Genomic DNA, 19469 nt, shown 5'->3' on the forward strand with positions numbered 1-19469 from the left:
CTCATTCTCTAGTTTCATAATAATAAATTGCAAATGCTGTCAGAAAACCTGACCGTGTAAAAAACATTACATTTATTTTGTCTCCCAGTGCAGAAAAACAATATAGACTGTTCCGCTGAGCATACACAGAGTTTCTTTGACAAGCTGAACACATGGCTGATTCAGATAGTAAGATTAAAACAAGTAGAACATAAGCAATACAGATTTCCAAATCACTTAATTAAAAGTCTAGTTTAAGAAAAAGATTTGCTTGGCAATCAAAGAGAAACTGGTTCTTTTTAAATTATCCCATTTCCTATGATTCCACACAAAGAATGACCATATATGAGCACTTAATAGCTTTGTGGCTTAAGGAAATAGGGACAATAAGAACATTTTAGCAAATACTTCTAAGGAGAGAGTTAGCAAGAGGAGGTCAGCCTGTTACCATTCCTTAAGAAAAGGCCTCTTTTCTATTTATTTCCTTTGTAACTCAACTTTTAACTTTTTAAATACAAACTCCGCAGCCTAATTATCATTATTACTTAAATAACATACATAAAATTGAAACTCTGGGAAAGTTCAGTAAGGCATTCAAAGTTCAGCCATTTGGCTAAATCTCTCAGAGATCAACAATTCAAGCAGATGCTTCTTTCATACCATTTGTCAATGGCCTTCATGGTGGTGCTACATCCATGCCAGAAACATCATGAGAACATGTTCTATTTCAGAATCTCATTTTACTAAATCCATGCTCCAAAAGAAAAGTTCAAATTCTTTATTGGTTTGAATATGATATCTCCTAGCTAAAAGATATCCTATTTCATCATAGTCATGTTATATCCAAATGACCATCTGCCCAGTTCTAATTATTGACAAAACTTCGGATTCTAGCTTGACACAAATTACCATCCGTTTCTCTCTTAATCTAGTTTGACTTTTCTTTCATTTGCCTATAGTGCTCCGTGTAGAAGAAATTAAGGTTGGCAAGAAGAAGTGGACAGGTGCATCTTATAAAGATGGAAAGCATACCTGCCTTAAGTCCCACAATTTGTGTAATAATTAACAAAAAGTTCATGGTAAATTCAAAGGAGGCCATATCTTGCTGATATGCCTATGTACAGTGATGGGCATCAATAATAAAGCCTTTGCCCATTTGCTCTCCAAGACCAAGGGAAAGGAACAATCATTACTCCGTTCAAAATATATGTATATGCATATATACATATACCTAATATCCTTATGCAATATTCAGAAAATTAAGCAGAGAATTTAAGTAAGTCTAATTCCAAATGGTCAGATGTAGGAGATGACCAGGAAGGATCAAGCACGTCATCAGTCTCGAGTCCCTTTGTGCCCACAAGAGATCTAAATCCACTTCACCTTGACTTCAGTTACCCCTACCATCAATTTCCTTTAACTGTTAAGTGTTGAATACTAACAATCTCTACAGATTCTTGTGAAGAGTGTTTGCATGCAGTAAATCTGTAGTCATTTGAACTGCTCTGCTTCCTGATTTCATGTGTCTGACCCCAGAGAATCAGTAAGGTGATTTAATGTTGTTCAAGAATTACAGCAGATTCTTTATACTGTAGAGTGGTAAGGCTCTGGGCAATCCACAATCATTTCCTGATTTACTTTTATTTTATTCAATTTGTATATCTGAGGTAATTACCTACTTCCTCTAGAACCTTATATAGCTCCACTAAGACCCAGAGATCATGACTTCACAAAACCCAGAGATTTCACATTATGGCTTCTCTTCCTTAAGGTTCCCAGGATTTGCATAGAAAAGTTATTTCCAAGCAACTAGTGTCTTCCTCTTCCTGCAATGCTCAGTGACTGTAAAACCATATTGGTGCAGAAGATTCAGCAATGTTCCTTAACATTATTCTCAGATGGGTGGTGTGAGAGACTGTGGGAATAGGCAGGAATGGTACTGTGATAAGAGGCAACCCAGCCCAGATGTTAAAGCTGTGGGAAAGAAATGTTTTCAAAAGAGACTCTACCTTAATAGCAAATCTGGCTGGGTGTTTATTCTTACTGTTTTAAAGATTGATTTTATCCTTGACTAGCTTTAAATATGCATTTCCATGGGGTTCTTGCTCTTATCTTGTATTAATATTACTTTTCTAGTAACATAAAGATTTACAAAGGTTTTAGAACTCTATCCAAAATTATGCAAGCTATATGAAATATTTTTATATACACACATACATCTTAACTGAAACTGAGAATCAGTTTAATAAGTAACACCTTTTATTCTTTATTTCAAATTAAGTATGACATCCATGTTTATCCTAGCACTATAATTAGAAATACCTTATTCTGTGAAAGACAGTTTTCTAGTGACAACAAGGTAAGTACATTACTAAAGAAGAGAATCTGTTGCCATAGTTCTATTTTTTCTAGAATCCAGACACTATCTTTGTCATGAAATCGGGTTTTAATAAACTCATTGGGCCAGAAACAAATTCTCAATGTTTTGCACCAATCAATGGGTTCAGATTTCCTTTAATAACTTTGAAATTCACCAGCAAATTTTTCTTAATGATCCTTGTAAAATGGAGCACTTAGTTTCATACTGTTTTTGTTTTTAATTCAGGGTGTTTATAAGATTTAATGGAAATACATACGTGCAAGATACAAAGTTTATTTTTAAACACCACTTCCCATGCCATTAACATACTTCCTGGTATAGAAAACAATGTTCTCATTTCAGGGTAAAGGTGGATATTAGAGCCATGGTGCTATTTTAGTCCTCCATAAACAGCTGGGAAGGAGCAGCAATCTATTTTGGAAAGAGCAAACAAATTATAGGAAGCACTGAATTCCAAAATGCATATTACAGCTGTTCAAAAGTTTGCACTGTAGATACATTCCAACCATTTAATAGGAACTACTTCTTTCTTGAAGAGGAAGTACTGTTTCCAGATGACATATTTATAAACATTAGGGTTATTTTACTTGATATAGTCTGTTAGAAATTATAATTTGTATAGTTTAGAAAGGGTTATATATCCTCAACTCATCAGCATATACTTTTGAAGGAACTACAGGTAGCCTTTGATTTATGACCACAAATGAGCCCAAAATTAATGCTTCTAAGTGAAACATTTGTTAAATAAGTTTTGCTTACTTTGTTTAAGTAAGGGGGGGGGGGAGTTTACTAGTACAATATTTGCATGCACCTTTAAGAAAAGTACCCTACAGAAAATTCAATGGTCACCAAAAACCAATGTGAAAAAGGAAAAACTCCTAGTCGACCCAGCCCTTATATATTAATCAATTAATGACAAACACTCTGAAAAATCAATAATAAAATATCACATTTTAAAAAGTGAAACATGCACCTATAGGTAGTCCTCACTTACCAACTACTTGTTCAGCAATGTTCGAAGTTACAACAGTACTGAAAAGGGATATTTGTAACTGATCGTTGAACTTGGGCATCATGTGATCTGATTCAGGTGTTTGGTAAGCAGCATGCATTTATGATAGTCAGTGTCCCACAGTAATGTAACCACCATTTGTAACTTTTCCGTTGATTTCCAACAAGCAAAGTTAATTGGGAATCTGGGCAGGAAGCTACAACTTATGGTCATGTAACATTGAACCTAATAACCATGGATGGTTCATTAATGACCACAGCCAGAATTATATCATAAGTCATGCACGATTTTGTGGTATTTCACTTTTTTTTTTTTTTAATTTGATTTATATGCCGCCCTTCTCCGGAGACTCAGGGCGGCTTACAATGCGTTAAGCAATAGCCTTCATTCTTTTGTATATTTTATACAAAGTCAGCTTATTGCCCCCACAAACTGGGTCCTCATTTCACCTACCTTAGAAAGGATGGAAGGCTGAGTCAACCTTGAGCCTTGGAGAGATTCGAACCAGCAGAAATTGCAGGCAGTTGTGTTAATAACAGGGTGCACTAAACCCCTGTACTATCAAGGACTTTATGACCACATGGCTAGCATTGTTAATCCCAATTGCAATCAGCAAGTGAAGACTACCTAAAATCAGGGTTGCAAAACCTGGATAAGAACCACACAGCAGAAGAAAAACAGAAAACTCTCTGCTGCCATGTAACAACCATCCAGAGTTTTGCAGGGTAGTCTTACAATAGCTAATCAAAATGTGGCTGACCAAGTTCAGCTGACAAGAGTAACCAGGATTGTTTCTTAATAGTGAAAGCAAGTTTAGATCTTTTTAAAATTCAATTTATTTCAGAACAGTGATGGTTAAAAGATGAAGTTATGGCTATGCTATATGCAAGTTTGGTCACAATAAAGTGATCAAAGTCACTTTTGGTATCCTAAACTTATCTAAAACTATAATTATCTAGTTTCTTCTTTATATATATATGGTGCATTGAGAGACCTTGCTTAGCCAAACACAAGCTGTGATTGACTATTTTCTTAATGACAAGGGTTCACCACTACATACCAACATATTTTATATTGACCAAACTTGCATATAATATAGCCATAACTTCATTTTTTAATCATCTTCTAATCTTCTGAAACTTTGAGCCAGATTTTCATCTCTAATTAAATCCTCTTGAAAGTTAATCTTCTCATAATGTCTATCAGCCTTCACAGTCCTACCTTGCTTCTTCCTGTTTTCCCTAAAAAATTGTAAAAATATTGAAGAAAATATTTGGTAGAGTCACTGAGACCATCTGTAATTCATTGGCAGAACATTTTATTTAAAAATGAAGACGAAAAAAGTCCCAGGTTCAGAATCCTTCCTCAAATTTTAGACTATACCACCATTGGGGTTATTGGGGTCAACAATAATTTGATAGATGGGATGTGATCTGATTCAATGTGCAACTGCTTCCTAAACCAGAGCTTTACAAATATCAACATAAATGGTAAAGTATCCTTCAAGGCAAACTCAATTCCTGAACCATGAAGTTTTATTTGCAACAATACAGAAGTGATTTGTTATTTCCCTTTTCAATGGTGAACACACTTGAAAAATACAGTAATATTTTTTTTAAAAAAGTGAAATGTTTTTCAGTTTGTTAAACCATTCCAGATTCATTCAGTAAATTAAGCCATTCTCATATTTTTGCTGAACTTAAATCTTGTAATAATTTTTGTTATTTCTCAGACTGTTACACCGCAATTAATTCTCAATTACCTTTCTAAAGAGTGTTTTCTCTCACGTGTGTGTCATCGTAGTTTAATAGATACATTTTTCTCACAATTAAACTGTAGTTTCCAGTCACGTTTTCTGAAAACAGGCCTCAAGGCTGACCTCCTGTGGAGTACTTACTCCTACTCATTAATTAGTTTAAGTAAAGATTTAAATAGCACTATTCATACACTCACTTACAATATAATCTAATTTGTAGCTTTGCAGTGACTTACCAAAGTGGCAGCAGTTTTATTCAATTACACAGAGACATATACAATAGTGCCTTTGCCTCTCCTTCCCTTTCTCTATTCCACCATTGTTGCTTCTGGAAAAGTTACGTACCTATTTGCAAAAATGATGCCATGATGCATTAAATGTGGGGCTGGCCCAATTAGAATATAAACCTGTTTAATTATATAAATATTAAAGAACAATTTGGTATGAATAAAACATGCAGAGTTTAATATCTCAGAGAAGAAGATAGTTTTATATTCTAATATCTTTATCTACAATAAACAGTTGTAGAAATTAACCATATCCACAATATCCCCTTTATTGTATTTGATACATGATGTAACAGGACAAAGATGATCTATTGTAATTAAATTAAGTTTAAAAGCACTCAACTACTCTAATTAGGGGAAATGGTACCTACTATGTGCTTTCAGCAATATGAACAAAATGGATTTACGTATCCCATAATTACAAGTAGACGAATGGTTTTTTCATATTAAATAACATGTTACATCTAGGTACATTATGTGAAAGCTAGATCTTAAAGTTATCTTGCAAGACTCTCTCATCACCCGAAGCTATAAGCCAAGGAAAAACAAGGAACAGGAAGGTTTGACTTTAAAATATATGCAAGATTTTACTTAGTCTGAATTAGATAAAAAGGGAAATTAGAAAATTAGGTTCCCCAACAAACAAATGGATCTTCAACATGCTGTTTGAAGTAATATCAATGAAAAAAAGAGATTAAAAAGCTGTGGTTGGGTTCATACATCGCATTATATTTGCTGTAATAAATCTAGATGCTCTACCATATTTAAGTAAATACAAACAGATTCACTTTATACAAGCTTCATAACAAAAGCAAGAGTAAAAAATTGAATTTAAGTATTCCCAGTTCATGGACTTCCCCTTGGCTAATTTCAAGAAAGATAGCTCAACTGTGGCAAAGTAAACCTTGTGGCATATTACAAACTCCCTATTTCTGGATTTCATCATGCATCTGAAAACGGCCTGCAGACATCTGAATTTTATACCATAATAAATATTTAAGTTCTGAAAGTGCTGTAAGACTCTTATTCTAGCAGCTTTAACTCATAAAAAGAGCTGCCCGTTGTAGATAAATGCTGAATAGAAGAATATAGTAATGAGGACAAAAGAAACACAGGACAAAATAGGGTAGACTGCAACCTGACAATTAGATTTGTTGTGATAAAGAAGAGCAACAGCAATTAAAAATGGGTAGGCTGCAGCATATGAAGCTATGAATATATGAAGTATATGAAGAAGGATTGCAGGAATTGGGTATGGATAGTCTAGAACCGTGATGGCAAAACTGTGACACGCATGCCACGCGAGCCATCACCCAGCTCAGCTCCACCACACATGTGCGCATGCCTCCCGCTGGCCAGCTGATTTTTGGTCTCTGGTGTGGGGGCGTGACACATGGGGGGGGCACATGTGCATGAGCAGGAGGTGGGGGGAGCATGGGGGGAAGCAGAGCGCCCCCTGGCCTGTTTTTAGTCTCAGGATGCTTCAGGGATGCTTGCCAGGCCCAAAACGGGCTGGGGGGGGGGTTTGCACACGCATGCACGGGGCGAACATGGGGGTGTCACATGCACATGCATTGGGGTGGGAGAGCATGGTGGGCCATGCATGCATGTGCAAGGGAGGGAGAGTGTGGGGATGATGCGCACATGCGTGGGGGACAGGGCACATGGGGGGCATTTCATTAAGGGTGTGGGCACATGTGCGCATGACCCCCCCTGGGCTCCCCCAACTTTTGGGACACAACAGCAAAAAGGTTAGCCATCACTGGTCTAGAGAAAAGAAGGATGGAGTGACATGATAGCAGTATTCCAGTATTTGAGGAGCTGCCACAAAGAAGAGAGGGTCAATTTATTTTCCAAAGCACTACAAGGCAAGACAAGAAACAATGGATGGAAACTAATCAAGGAGAGAAGCAACCTGGAATTATGGAGAAACTTCCTAACAGTGAGGACAATTAACCAGGGCAATAAGCTTGCCTTCAGAAGTTGTAGGTTCTTCATCACTGGAGGTTTTTAAGAAGAGACAGCAACTTGTCTGAAATGGTATAGGGCTGTGATGGCGAACCTATGGCACAGGTGGCATGCGGAGCCATATTAGTGGGCACACCAGCTCAGCTCTGGGGCGCATGCGTGCGCCGGCCAGCTGATTTTCGGGCCTTCTGGGCCCACCAGAAGTAGGGAAACAGGCTGTTTCCTGCCTCTGGAGGGGTGGGGAAGGCCTGTTTTTCTTTCTTACCTGGCTCCAGATCCTCTGTATGAATCTAGGAAGGACAAAAACTGCCTTTCTCACTCGCTTGGAGGCCCTCCGGAGGCTGAAAGGACCCATTTTCAACTGCCGGTGGGGCAGGAAGTGACGTTTTTTCCTGTCCCCAGCCTCCAGAAACTCCTAGAGAGGCTCCTATAGACTCCTAGAGAGACTCCTAGAGAGGTTCTGGAGGCTGAGGGCAGCAAAAAATGTTACTTCCTGTCTCACCGAGAGTTGGGAAATGAGCCCTTTCAGCCTCCATAGGGCCTCCAAGGGAATGGGAAAGGCTGTTTTCGCCCTTCCCACATGCATAGAGAGGATCTGGAACAGGTAAGAAAGAAAAACGGGCCTACCAGGCCATCATGTGCCAGGAGCGGGGGTGGGTGGGGTTGCACTCCTGGCTGTGAGCAGAGTTAGCCTGTAATATTGCATTCCAACTACTGCACCTTCTTACCATATTTAATATATTTAGAAAGCAATAATATTACACTCACACACACACCCGTGTGTGTGTATGTGTATCTCTCTCTCTCTCTGTGTGTGTGTGTGTGCGTGCGTGCGTGTGTGTGTGTGTGTGTAAATAAATATTAATAGGTCTACATAACTAAGTGTAATCAAGCATGTATACTAATCAATATCTATAGCTATAGGGAAAAATAAAATGGTGTTATCATTTATTAGCATTTCTCAAGACTTTTTGGTAGTATGTTAATCAATATTTTTACAGTATAACATTAATTAATTTCCAGACAATTATAGTCAATTTCATTTCATAAACCAAAGCAATATTTTAAAGCCTGTTTATAACATGAAAAATTATGATCAATCTTATTTAGCCACTCTAATTAATTGGATACTTTAATATCAAATTAAACATTATGTACTCAACTTTTAAATCCATGTATTTTAAAGAAAAGACTATTTTCCAATTTCCCACTCTTCGAAGCTATAATTTCCTTTACCAATACCTATTTAATTCTTGTCAGAAAAATTAACAATTTACTGTAAATTATATTAAGTTTGAATATGCCATGTTCTTACATTTGTAGCTTAAAAATCTAATAGTCAATTATGATAAATACATCAAAATGAATATACTTTAATAAATTTAATATAATAACTCATAATGTAGAAAACGAATTATCTTTTTGTCATCAAAGGCAAGCAATAGAGCATACAAGGACTTAGAAACCTCAGTTCTGAACATGAATAACCTGTTCGCTAATAGCAGTATGAATAGCTTAAGTGGATGTGTGAGTGGTTTTATTCTGTGATGATTGTCTTAGGAAGATATCTAGGATGAACAGATAAAGTCTTTTCCTTCGGTGGCATGAAAAAGTGACAAAGCCAACATATTGTGCATCATAGTTAATTAGTCAGTCAGTCAGTCAGTCAGTCAGTCAGTCAGTCAGTCAGTCAGGCATTTGTTTATTTTGTATGCAATTCTGGGAAACTCCAAACTGGAAAAACACTTTTAAAAAATTACATTAATATTATCAAAGAGATTGCGAAAAATATAGTAACTCCATCTAAGTTTTGTTTAAAGTGCAAATGTCAACTCAAATTTTATCATGTTACAATTTGAGGATGACTCCTTAAGAGCTTTATCATATATATGAGTAAATAAAATAACTTTTAAAAAACCAGTGTTGATTCAAAACTTAAATCAGAAATATCTATAGAATGCCAACGCTAGTATTTATTCTTAACTTGCTATATAGAAACTAAGCTCACTCTGTCGTAAATTATAGTTTTTTTAATCATGTTTGATGATTAAACTACAATTGGGTGAGTACACTCATTTCACCAAGCCGTAAACTTTATATTCTACAATGGCTTGTTTTATGGAACAAACAAATCACATTATTCAGAACTTGTAAGTATTGGAGCAGCCTGTAAATGCAGACAATAAACAATAGTTTTTGTGTTTTCCGTAAACCTGACCACATTCACTTGTACCCATCAACTGATTATGGATTTGATTTGATATAGAAGGCCACCCAATTCTCAAATATCAACAGCATTTAGGTTCATATATCACCCCATAGAGCTTTCCATAACACTCTCTGGGCGGTTTACAATGTAGAAGCATTATTTGCATGTTGCCCCCAACAATCTGGGTCTTCATTTTATCTCAGAAGGATGGAAGGTTGAGTCAACTTTGAGCCCCATCAAGAACGAACTTCAGGCTGTGGCAGAGTTTGCCTGCAATACTGCATTTTAACCACTGATCCACCAAGGTTGATGATAATGATGATGGACAGGTAACAGAATTAAAAGGAAATAGTGGAAAGTTACTCTAATTCTTATAATGGAAGAATGGCTGGAAAAATTGATGGAACGAGCAGAGATGGATAAATTAACTGCTTTAATCAAAGAAGTGAATACATCCAGTTTTATTTCTACTTGGAAACCCCTTCTGGATTTTATGATTAAGACAGAAGATAATAAAACTTTTGACTTTGGATTTTTGCTGATTAGATAAATTTGTTGTTATACAAATGGCTCATACATATTAGGTATGTAAAAGTAAAAAGTTGAAGTAGTAATGGTATTAATTTATTCTACTGGGCTGAAAAGAATTAATAAGTCAGTGCTTTTCTTTCTTTTTCTCCCCTTTATCCTACACTTCCCTCTTCCCCATTTTCCACTATTTTCATTTGTATTTTACATTCAGATAAGTTTAATAAAAAAGAATTTAATAAAAAAGAATTAAAAGGAAAGGGGAAGAGAGGGAAGGGGAGGGAAGAATTAAAAGTTAAGTGAGAAATGATGTCTTCTGATTACCGTAAATTGTGTTTAAGTCCCACATCTGGCAAAAAGGTATTCTCCATTCTTACATGAAAAGCATCAATTATTTTCCTATACAAAATAATGTGTTCTCAGGATAGAGATCTGTTGTTTACAGGGCATAATGGGAAAAACAGTAAGGTAAGAGTGGCACAGAAGAAGCCCTGCTAGGTTGGGCTCAGTTAGTCCAGAATTTGGGTCCCATGGTGACAACTCATAACCATCAAAGAAGCCAATAATCAGGGCTGAAGGCAATTCCTAATAGCTGTTCTCCGAGAAAGATTATTCAAAATCATGATGAGAAGACACCAATAGCCTTATGTTCCTTAAAAATTCACCTCCATATCTAGTTTGATCATTCTAAAAGGAAACAGTAGAATGGAGTGGAGTGGGGTGAGGTGAGGTGAGGTGGGGTGGGGTGGAATGGGATGGGTGGAGGGATGGGATGGGATTGGATTGGATAGGATTCTTTATTAGCCAAGTGTGATTCAACACACATGGAATTTGTCTCTAGTACACAAGTTCTTAGTTATTTGTATGTACCAGGAGTTCCTTTTTTAGAATGTACCAACTTGGATGGTTGACACCTGCCTTTTTATATTGCAAAATCTACAGGCCTTTTGGTTCACAGTACGAATGTAATTTTCTGTTACTAATGAATAGGATTTAATGTTTTCAAAGGATGTGTGAATCAATCCACAAGTGAATCAGTAACAGCTTGGAGCATGATCAGGGAGAGCAACTAGATTAGATCCAAAGCTTTGCTAAACTGATGGTTTCTATTGAATAATGGTGACAACCCTACCATAGTGGCAAAAAGCAGCAGTTTTGCTAAACTAGCTCCAGGTGTCTATAATTAAAGTATTTATCTGCAGCAAATGTAATCTTCAAAGATACCCCAGAATTCAAGTGAAACTGCTACTACTTTCTTAAAGCTGAACAGTTGTTTAATACAAAAAGAGACTACAATAAATGTTCTTAGGAACATGTAACCAAGATAAAATGTTAAAATAATATGAGTTTTCATATTTGTGTTCAGTTTCCGTAGCCAGCAGCATTCTGCATGGCTAAAACTGTCCTCTTCTGATGTTATGCTCTGCTCTGATTTGAAGAGTAGAATTACTCATGTATTACCAGCATATGTTTTACTTTGATAAATAATATTGGCGTCTAAGATTTTTTTAAAGCACAGCAAAATTTAATAAAGTTATCATTATGTAATATTCTGTTAGCAATAAGTGTTATCTGAAACAGTAATCAGGTTTGAAAAAACTCTGCAAAACAAACAAACAAAAAACCTTGTGATTTCGCAATTAAATTTTGCACATTAACCATAAGATGATAAACAATTATAGCATATTGCTCCTTTCAACAATAGAGCCAGCTTTTAGTTATTTAAATTCAGGATTTTAAAAATATACAAGCATACAGAAATTAGCCCACAAACTAATTAATTTTATCCTACATAGTTTAGATCGGATTGTTTTAAAATAACACAAGGAAAAAAATTAATTAAGGAATCTGAAGAGTCAGACTATGACAAGCAAAAATTTATCTTCGGTTTTTAAAAATATATAAAATTAACTGTTGAGAAATAGTGATTATTCAATGTGGGAAGTTGGTATTTATTTTTTTAAAAATTGCAATGAAATGACCAATGCTTTGATCAAGGTACTTCAACAATTGAAAAATAAACATAGACTGAAAAATAAGTAGACAGCGAAACTGCAATAAAGGTGAGCTAAAATATTATGAAAGTGCATTTGGTTACAAATAATGAACAGAAGCCAATCTGAGTCACACCAGGTAAAACATTAAAAAGTTTCATCTTTTCTTCCAGATAAGGAGGGCTAGCTCCCATATTAACGCTGCAATTGCTTTGTCAATTAAAAGGCAGCAAAAGTCAGATTATGCAACCTCAAATAAATTTCATAAGTAGTGGGCTTGCCTCTTTCAATGCCTCTGTTCTTAGATTTGCAGATGTAATCAGCTGTCTCTGTAAAACTCGACACATTATAAAGCCAAATGTGTGCTGTTAATCAAAACATGTATAAAACCAAGATGTTATTATAATCTGCATTTCCAAAAGGGCACTGAAATTAGACTTGTAACCCTAAAATGCTCTCTGTAGTAGCATAAAGTCACTATTTCTGTATGTTTGTTCCTATATCTAATTAATGAGAGTAAAGGAAAATCTTACTTGAGACATAATACTCTCACTAAAACAACTTGCAATCAATTAACACTGTCAGCAGTTAAACTGAATTTTCTCTCTTCCATGTGGAGGTGAATACACTGAACAGATTGATAATTCCCATGGTGAGTGTGGCTAAGTGTTTCTAAGCAACCTTGTTCTATCATTTTCTGTGACAAAAACAAGAAAAAGAGTTTGAACTGCAGTCTGATGGAGCTATGAATACTAATGAAAACCCAAAAGAAAAGTACTTTGTAACTGAGTTCTGAATCAAAACAGAATACTGGGTCCTTAAAAAAATTCTGAATGAAGGATGTTGCGTAATTCCAAACATTTATCTAAACATAAATAAATTGTTGGCTAATTGTGTTTTCACTCATTTTTCATTTCCTTTTTCATGATAGAAACAGGTATGTTTGTGAATTTCTTCAAATTCACTTTCTCAACCATGTGTTTCACACAAACACTCCATTGAATTTTTCACAGTATATACATAACATGGGCAGTTATAAATTAAGAAGGTCCCAATTTAAATCACAGATGTGACATAATGCCCAAGAATACTGATTTTTAAAGTTCTCAGTAAGCTTACAACTAGATACGATGTAGTACTCTGAATTTATGAAAGCACAATATATATTATTGTAATAGATATATGCAGGTATCGTGTACATCTACACCTAACCATTAGAACAGCGGTTCTCAACCTGGGGGTCGCGACCCCTTTGGGGGTCGAACGGCCATTTCACAGGGGTCGCCAAAGCCCTCTCTCGCCTCCCCCACGCCTTCACTCACCCTCACTCTCTGCTCTGTTGGATCGCCGGCCGTTCGCTTATCCTGCCCACTCCCAATCTATTGCTGCCTCCTGAGTCCCAGCTGATGGCTAGAGGAAAAAAAACTGTTTAAATTCTTGCCGCGGGGCTTCAAAGGGCCGCCCTATAGCCAGTGGTGGGATTCTGCCGGTTCTAGGGGTTCGGCCGAACCATTTGTTAAATTGCTGGCTTGCCCCACCCCTCCACACCACTATTTATTGCCAATAAATAGTGGTGGGTGAGGGGCGGGCGAGCCAGCAATTTAACAAATGGTTCGGTGTTTTTTTGTAATTTTATTGGCCCGTGGAGCTTCAGCATAGGCTAATTAGCCCTTGATTAGATCAGCTCCTGACTCTCAGCTGATTTGCTCTCAGCTGTTTTGCTCAGGGCTCTGCTGCTTGCTGGAGCAGATTTTTTTTCCCCTAGCTATGCTGAAAAATGAAACTGAAAGTAAAGCAGGCTGTTGGCTTTGCTGTTGCTGCAATGTTGGAAAATTAGGCAGGCAGATTTCTTTTCTTTTTCCTCACCAAAAAAGGTAGGTGCAAACAATGGGAAATTTAGGGAAAAAGAGGAGAGTTCAAGATTTTAAAACATAAAAGAAAAAAAGCTCTATTTAACTAGGGAATTGTAATAATTGAGATACTATTAATTGTATATTGTGTTGAAAGCAGAAATGGTTAAGTTGTGGTTTGGAGGAATATATGGGGGAAATTATTTGGTTTATTATTATTATTGGTAAATATAATTAATTGATTTGTAAGAAATTGGATTGCATGGAAATAATTGGAATATTCATGTTCATATTGATTAATATACAAAAAAGGTAGTTATATAACTAATTGATTTATATTAAAATGTTGAATTTATATTAAACAACTGTAATATTACATAATTAACCAATGTGAGGATGGATATAAAAATAGATGACAATGAGAAGGGGTATAATATAGAATAGAAGGGAAAAATTGAATTTGATTAAGATTAGAGATGAGGATGAAGGGTAATATTGGTTTTTTACAAAAATATATGAGGAATAAATATGGCAAAAGGGAAATATAGAAATTGTAAATTGAATTGAAATGACTAAACACTGTTTAAATTTGTGAACTGGCCAAATACTCTGTTCAAAGAAAATACATTGTATGTTTGTATGTGTGTTTCTAATTATTGTTATTTATTCATATTTGTTCTCTTTTATTCTTTAAAGTTTAACAATTCATTCTTTATCTTAATATCTTTATATTTGTTTGGGGTTGGCTTTCTTCCCTTTCATCTTTTTTATTGTACAGCAATCTTTCTCCTCAAACCTACCACCTCTCTTCTTTCCTTCTTCCTTTCTCTTCCTCCCCTCTTCTTCTCCTCCCTACTTCCTCTTCCTTTCTCCTTCTCCTCCTCTCTTCCTCCCTCTCTTACCCTCACTCCTACTCTAATTTTCCTTCCCTTCCTTCATCCCTCTCTATTGCTGTATCCTTTTATGCATATGGATTACTCAGAGGGCTGAAAAAGTTATTTCTGATTAGTCCTTGCACTTTTGACCAGTCCTCGAATTTACGACTATCCTCACATTTTACGTTTTTTTGCCATTTTACGTTTCTTTTCACCATGGTGAAAAGAAGCAGTTGTGAAATGAGTGACATGGTTGTTAAGAATGCTGCACGGGCATAAATGTGAGGATGGTCATAAGTGTGAGGACCAGTCAAAAGTGTGAGGACCTGTCAGAAATGACTTTTTTCAGCCCTCTGAGTAGTCCCTATACACATAGCCATGGCCACCCGGTCACATGACCAGCTAGCCACACCCACCCAGTCACATGACCTCCAAGCCACGTCCACAAAATAAGCCACGCCCACAGAACCGGTAGTAAAAAAAATTAGAACCCACCCCTGGTTGGGGGTCACCACAACATGAGGAACTGTATTAAAGGGTCGCGGCATTAGGAAGGTTGAGAACCACTGCATTAGAATAAATGCAGTTACTCTTTAATCAAAAAAATGCTAACTAAATCCAAGTCTTTAAATTTAAATTCTATTCCCTGTGCTTCTTGTTTAATTTTTAAAGTTGCAAGCTCTAAAGTAGAATAAAAATTGATTCAACATTCGTTTTGTTTTAAATGTAGAAATAAATACTTTCATAACAAGTATCAGAGCAGTGTCAGTCCTGCCTTGGTCTTTCCCCTTTGATGTTTAAAAAGGATGGCAGATACTTGGCTCTCTATATTTAATTAATTTATTAGTGCAGAAGGGCAACTGGATTAAACAAATTGCCCTAACCCAGGGATATCAAACTCACGTCATCCCGTTGTTGTCATGTGATGTATCGTGACTTTTTTCCCCTTCACTAAACCAGGGATGGGTGTGGGCAGCATATGACATATCCAGCCCAAGGGTCGCGAGTTTGACACCCCTGCCCTAATCTGTAGAAACAGGTTTTGGTCAATACAAATGGATCCTGCAAAGGAGTAAATCATTTGGTTGATATAAGTGACTTAAGAAGGTCGATAAGAGACATGAGTGGCATACAAAAACCAGCCATGCACCTTCTCCAATATCTTTGGAACATTACCAAAAATAAAAAATAAAAAGTTTAAAGAAGAAAATTGACAGAATAGAAAAGAAATCCAAACACTGATTGATGTTTTAATACTGCCATCGGGAAAGTTTTATTTTCTGTAACCAAACTGCAAAGAAGTCCTAAGTAAGCAAAACGCTCAAAGACTTTTTATTCCCTCAAGTCAAGCTCATCAAACACCTAATGAATTTGTCTCTAGGGACAGTGTTTGATAACCAAGCTGTAAATCATCCATCCAATTCAAGACATGTTGTTTGCTTCATTGAATGCACATAAGTAGAACAGATACCAAAAGTTATGTTTTCTTTAAAGTTGGCCAGATAATAGCAAACCGATATAGAGAAAGATTGAACAGACATGTAGATAGGTGCAGATGGATTTTATTTAGACTAGGGGTGAAATGCTCCCGGTTCGGACCGGATCGCCCGATCTGGTAGCGATAGCGTTGGGTAGTTCGGAGAACCAGTAGCAAAACTCCCTGTGCCCCCACCATGCCCAGCTGAGCCGCGTGATCATCAGAGGCTTTTTTTTTTTTTTACTTTTAAAAGCATTTTTTCTACAACCGCTTCGGCCAAAAAAATGCTTTTAAAAATAAAAAAAAAAAGCCTTGATGATTGCAGGAGGTTGTAGGGGGGAAAAAATGCCTTTAAAAGCCTCTGGCGATCCCAGCTGAGTTGTGACAATTTTTGGATGGCACTGCTGTGGCAGTATGGAATATTCACAAATGTTCAACCTTTGGTAACACTGCTGTTAGCAAAATAGTATTCAGTTTATGTCAGGATATGCAAAGCTATCAGTGGAAATAAGAGGCAGAATTAAGAAATTTAAACTATAGGGAGTGGGGGGGGGTGATAAGAACTCCTGTGTAACAAACATGGGTCAAGAAGGGGTCACATTTTTGTGTGAATCAACCAGCCCTTTGGCTGGAGACTCTTAGTTTATTTTGCTCCAGCAAAGATAGGAAATAGCTTTCCTTTCTTCTCCAATTCCCTGCATCTCTCAAAAGCTTCTCAGACAATTATACTCCTATGAAAACTGATCTTCAAGGAACCGTGTTTATTAAAGTCCTAACTCAAATTTTTTTTTAACAGTCACTATAGATTGAAATCAGGATAAAATGAGGTAGAAAGGCTCATGCGTATGTTCCAATTAGGACCTAATCAGCAACCACCGCTTCATACAAATCTGATTTAAAGCCGCTGTACAAAAAGACAGAAGGAAAGGGTCTTACAACTAGCGAAATGATCCTGAGACTTAACAAATGAAAAGTGATTTTCCTCTAGGAAAATCAAATCTTGTGCTCCAAGCAGGTCTTCAGCCATTAACTGAGTACATTTTGCTAATGAAGAATCAGCTGTTTTGTTTTTACTACAAATTTACCTACAAATATAGATCCCAAAACAAAAGAGGTACCATGGTAGACTTTGCTTAAGTATGTATGACCCAAATATTCACCGTACAGCTATTATTACTAAGCCATAATAACATTTTATTGATTATTATTATTATTATTATTATTATTATTATTATTATTATTATTATTTATTGGTTAATCTTTAGTGAGATTCACAGCCTTTGAGGCTGGTTAATAGCTCAGCAGCTCGAGTCCTAACCAAGGACCTAGGAACTGTTAAGGTATCGTCGGAGGATGTAAGCTGTTCCGAGTAAGGTGGTTTTTTGTAGAGTCAAAATGTTCAAGTCCGGCAGATTTAGAATTTCTAAATAGCGGGGTAGCCCTTTGGGTATTGCTCCAAGGGCTCCAATTACAATCGGGACAACACACGATTTCTTTTTCCATAGTCGCTCAACTTCAATTTGTAAGTCCCGGTACTTTGTGATTTTTTCTTGCTGCTTATCTTCAATTCGTGCATCACCAGGTATTGCAATGTCAATGAACCATACTTTTTTCTTTTCAACTATTGTTATGTCAGGTGTGTTGTGGACCAAGTGCCTGTCAGTCTGAATCCTAAAGTCCCACAAGATCTTGAGTTTCTCATTCTCTAAAACTTTCTCAACCTGATGTTCCCAGTGGTTTTTGCTGTACTCAAATCCAAACTTCTGACACAATTTCCAGTGAATGATTTTAGCAACACGGTCATGGCGTTGTAGGTAGTCAGTTTGTGAAATTTTGCTGCACCCACTGATCAGGTGGTCGACTGTCTCATCTTTCTCATTGCAGAGGCGGCATTTGCTGTTGGTGGTAACATGTTGAATTTTTGCCTTCATACAGTTTGTGGCTAGGGCTTGTTCTTGAGCTGCCAAAATAAAGCTTTCAGTTTCTTTTTTCAGTACTCCTGATCTTAACCAGTTCCAAGTTAGTTTCTGGTCAGCTTTGCCTTCAATACTTTTCAAGTATTGGCCATGCAGAGCTTTGTGTTTCCAATTTTCAGCTCGCTGCTCAATTACTTCTTTCTTATATTCTGCTTTTGTTTTAGTTGTCTTTAAAAGGCCTCCTTTATTTACTTCCTTAATCATTGGTTCTTCAATTTTCTGGATGTAATCATTCAAGCTGCATTTTTCTTCTTCCACAGTCTGCTTTACTTGTAGGAGTCCTCGACCACCCTCTGCTCTTGGTAAATATAATCGGTCAACATCACTTTTAGGGTGCAAGGCATGATTCATTGTCATAAGCTTCCTTGTTTTTCTGTCCAAATTGTCTAACTCCATCTGGGTCCAGTCAATTATTCCTGCAGAGTATCTAATCACAGGTATAGCCCAGGTATTTATGGCTTTTATGATGTTTCCTCCACTCAATTTGGACATTAATATCTTACGAATTCGCCGAATGTACTTGGCTGAAGTTAATTCCTTGACTTTATTATGCATTAAGTCAGAGGCTTCTAAAATCCCCAAGTACTTATTATTATTATTATTATTATTATTATTATTATTATTATTATTATTATTATTATTATTATTATTACTTTATTCCTATACCGCCCTTCTCCCGAAGGACTCAGGGCGGTGTACAGCCGATTTAAAAACACAAGACACAACAATGATTAAAAATTAAAATAATTAAATAGATTTGGCCGATTTAAAACCCAAAAAATTTAAAATACCCCAATTTAAAATTATTATATTGGTAGCCCGGCCTGGCGGAACAACACGGTCTTCAGTGCGCAGCGAAACACCCGGTGGTCAGAGATCTTACGTATTTCTGGGGGCAGTTCATTCCACAGGGCTGGGACTCCCACAGAGAAGGCCCTCCCCCTGGGTGTCGCCAGCCGACATAACCTGGCTGATGGCACCCTGAGGAGACCTTCTCTGTGGGAGCGGACTGGTCGGAGGGAGGCTATTGGTGGCAGAAGACGGTCTCGAAGGTCTCGAATTCTGATGAATTCACAAATATTATGAACCCATTAAATGCAAGTTAAATACAGTATAAGGCTTATCTATCATCTATGAACTTGATCTGATAATAAAATGTATTCTAAGATGCAACCTTT

General features: G+C 36.6%; 1 protein-coding gene across 17 annotated transcripts in view; it reads right to left on the reverse strand.

Moving 5' to 3' along the window:
- PARD3 (par-3 family cell polarity regulator) overlaps nucleotides 1-19469 on the reverse strand; it is a 650052-nt gene that overhangs the window by 452113 nt on the left and 178470 nt on the right. For 2 of the 17 annotated variants that reach the window (XM_087893017.1, XM_034402630.2), the window contains exon 1: nucleotides 7648-7789. The exons of the other annotated variants lie outside the window; for them this stretch is intronic. In XM_087893017.1, coding sequence (XP_087749143.1) covers nucleotides 7648-7737 — 90 coding nt within the window. In that variant the 5' untranslated portion in view covers nucleotides 7738-7789. Of the gene's footprint in view, nucleotides 1-7647; nucleotides 7790-19469 lie in introns of those variants that run through there. 17 annotated transcript variants of the gene reach the window in all.

Source organism: Pantherophis guttatus, chromosome 4 (assembly GCF_059756535.1).
Source record: "Pantherophis guttatus breed Tessera chromosome 4, ASM5975653v1, whole genome shotgun sequence".
NCBI classification, from domain to species: Eukaryota; Metazoa; Chordata; class Lepidosauria; order Squamata; family Colubridae; genus Pantherophis; species Pantherophis guttatus.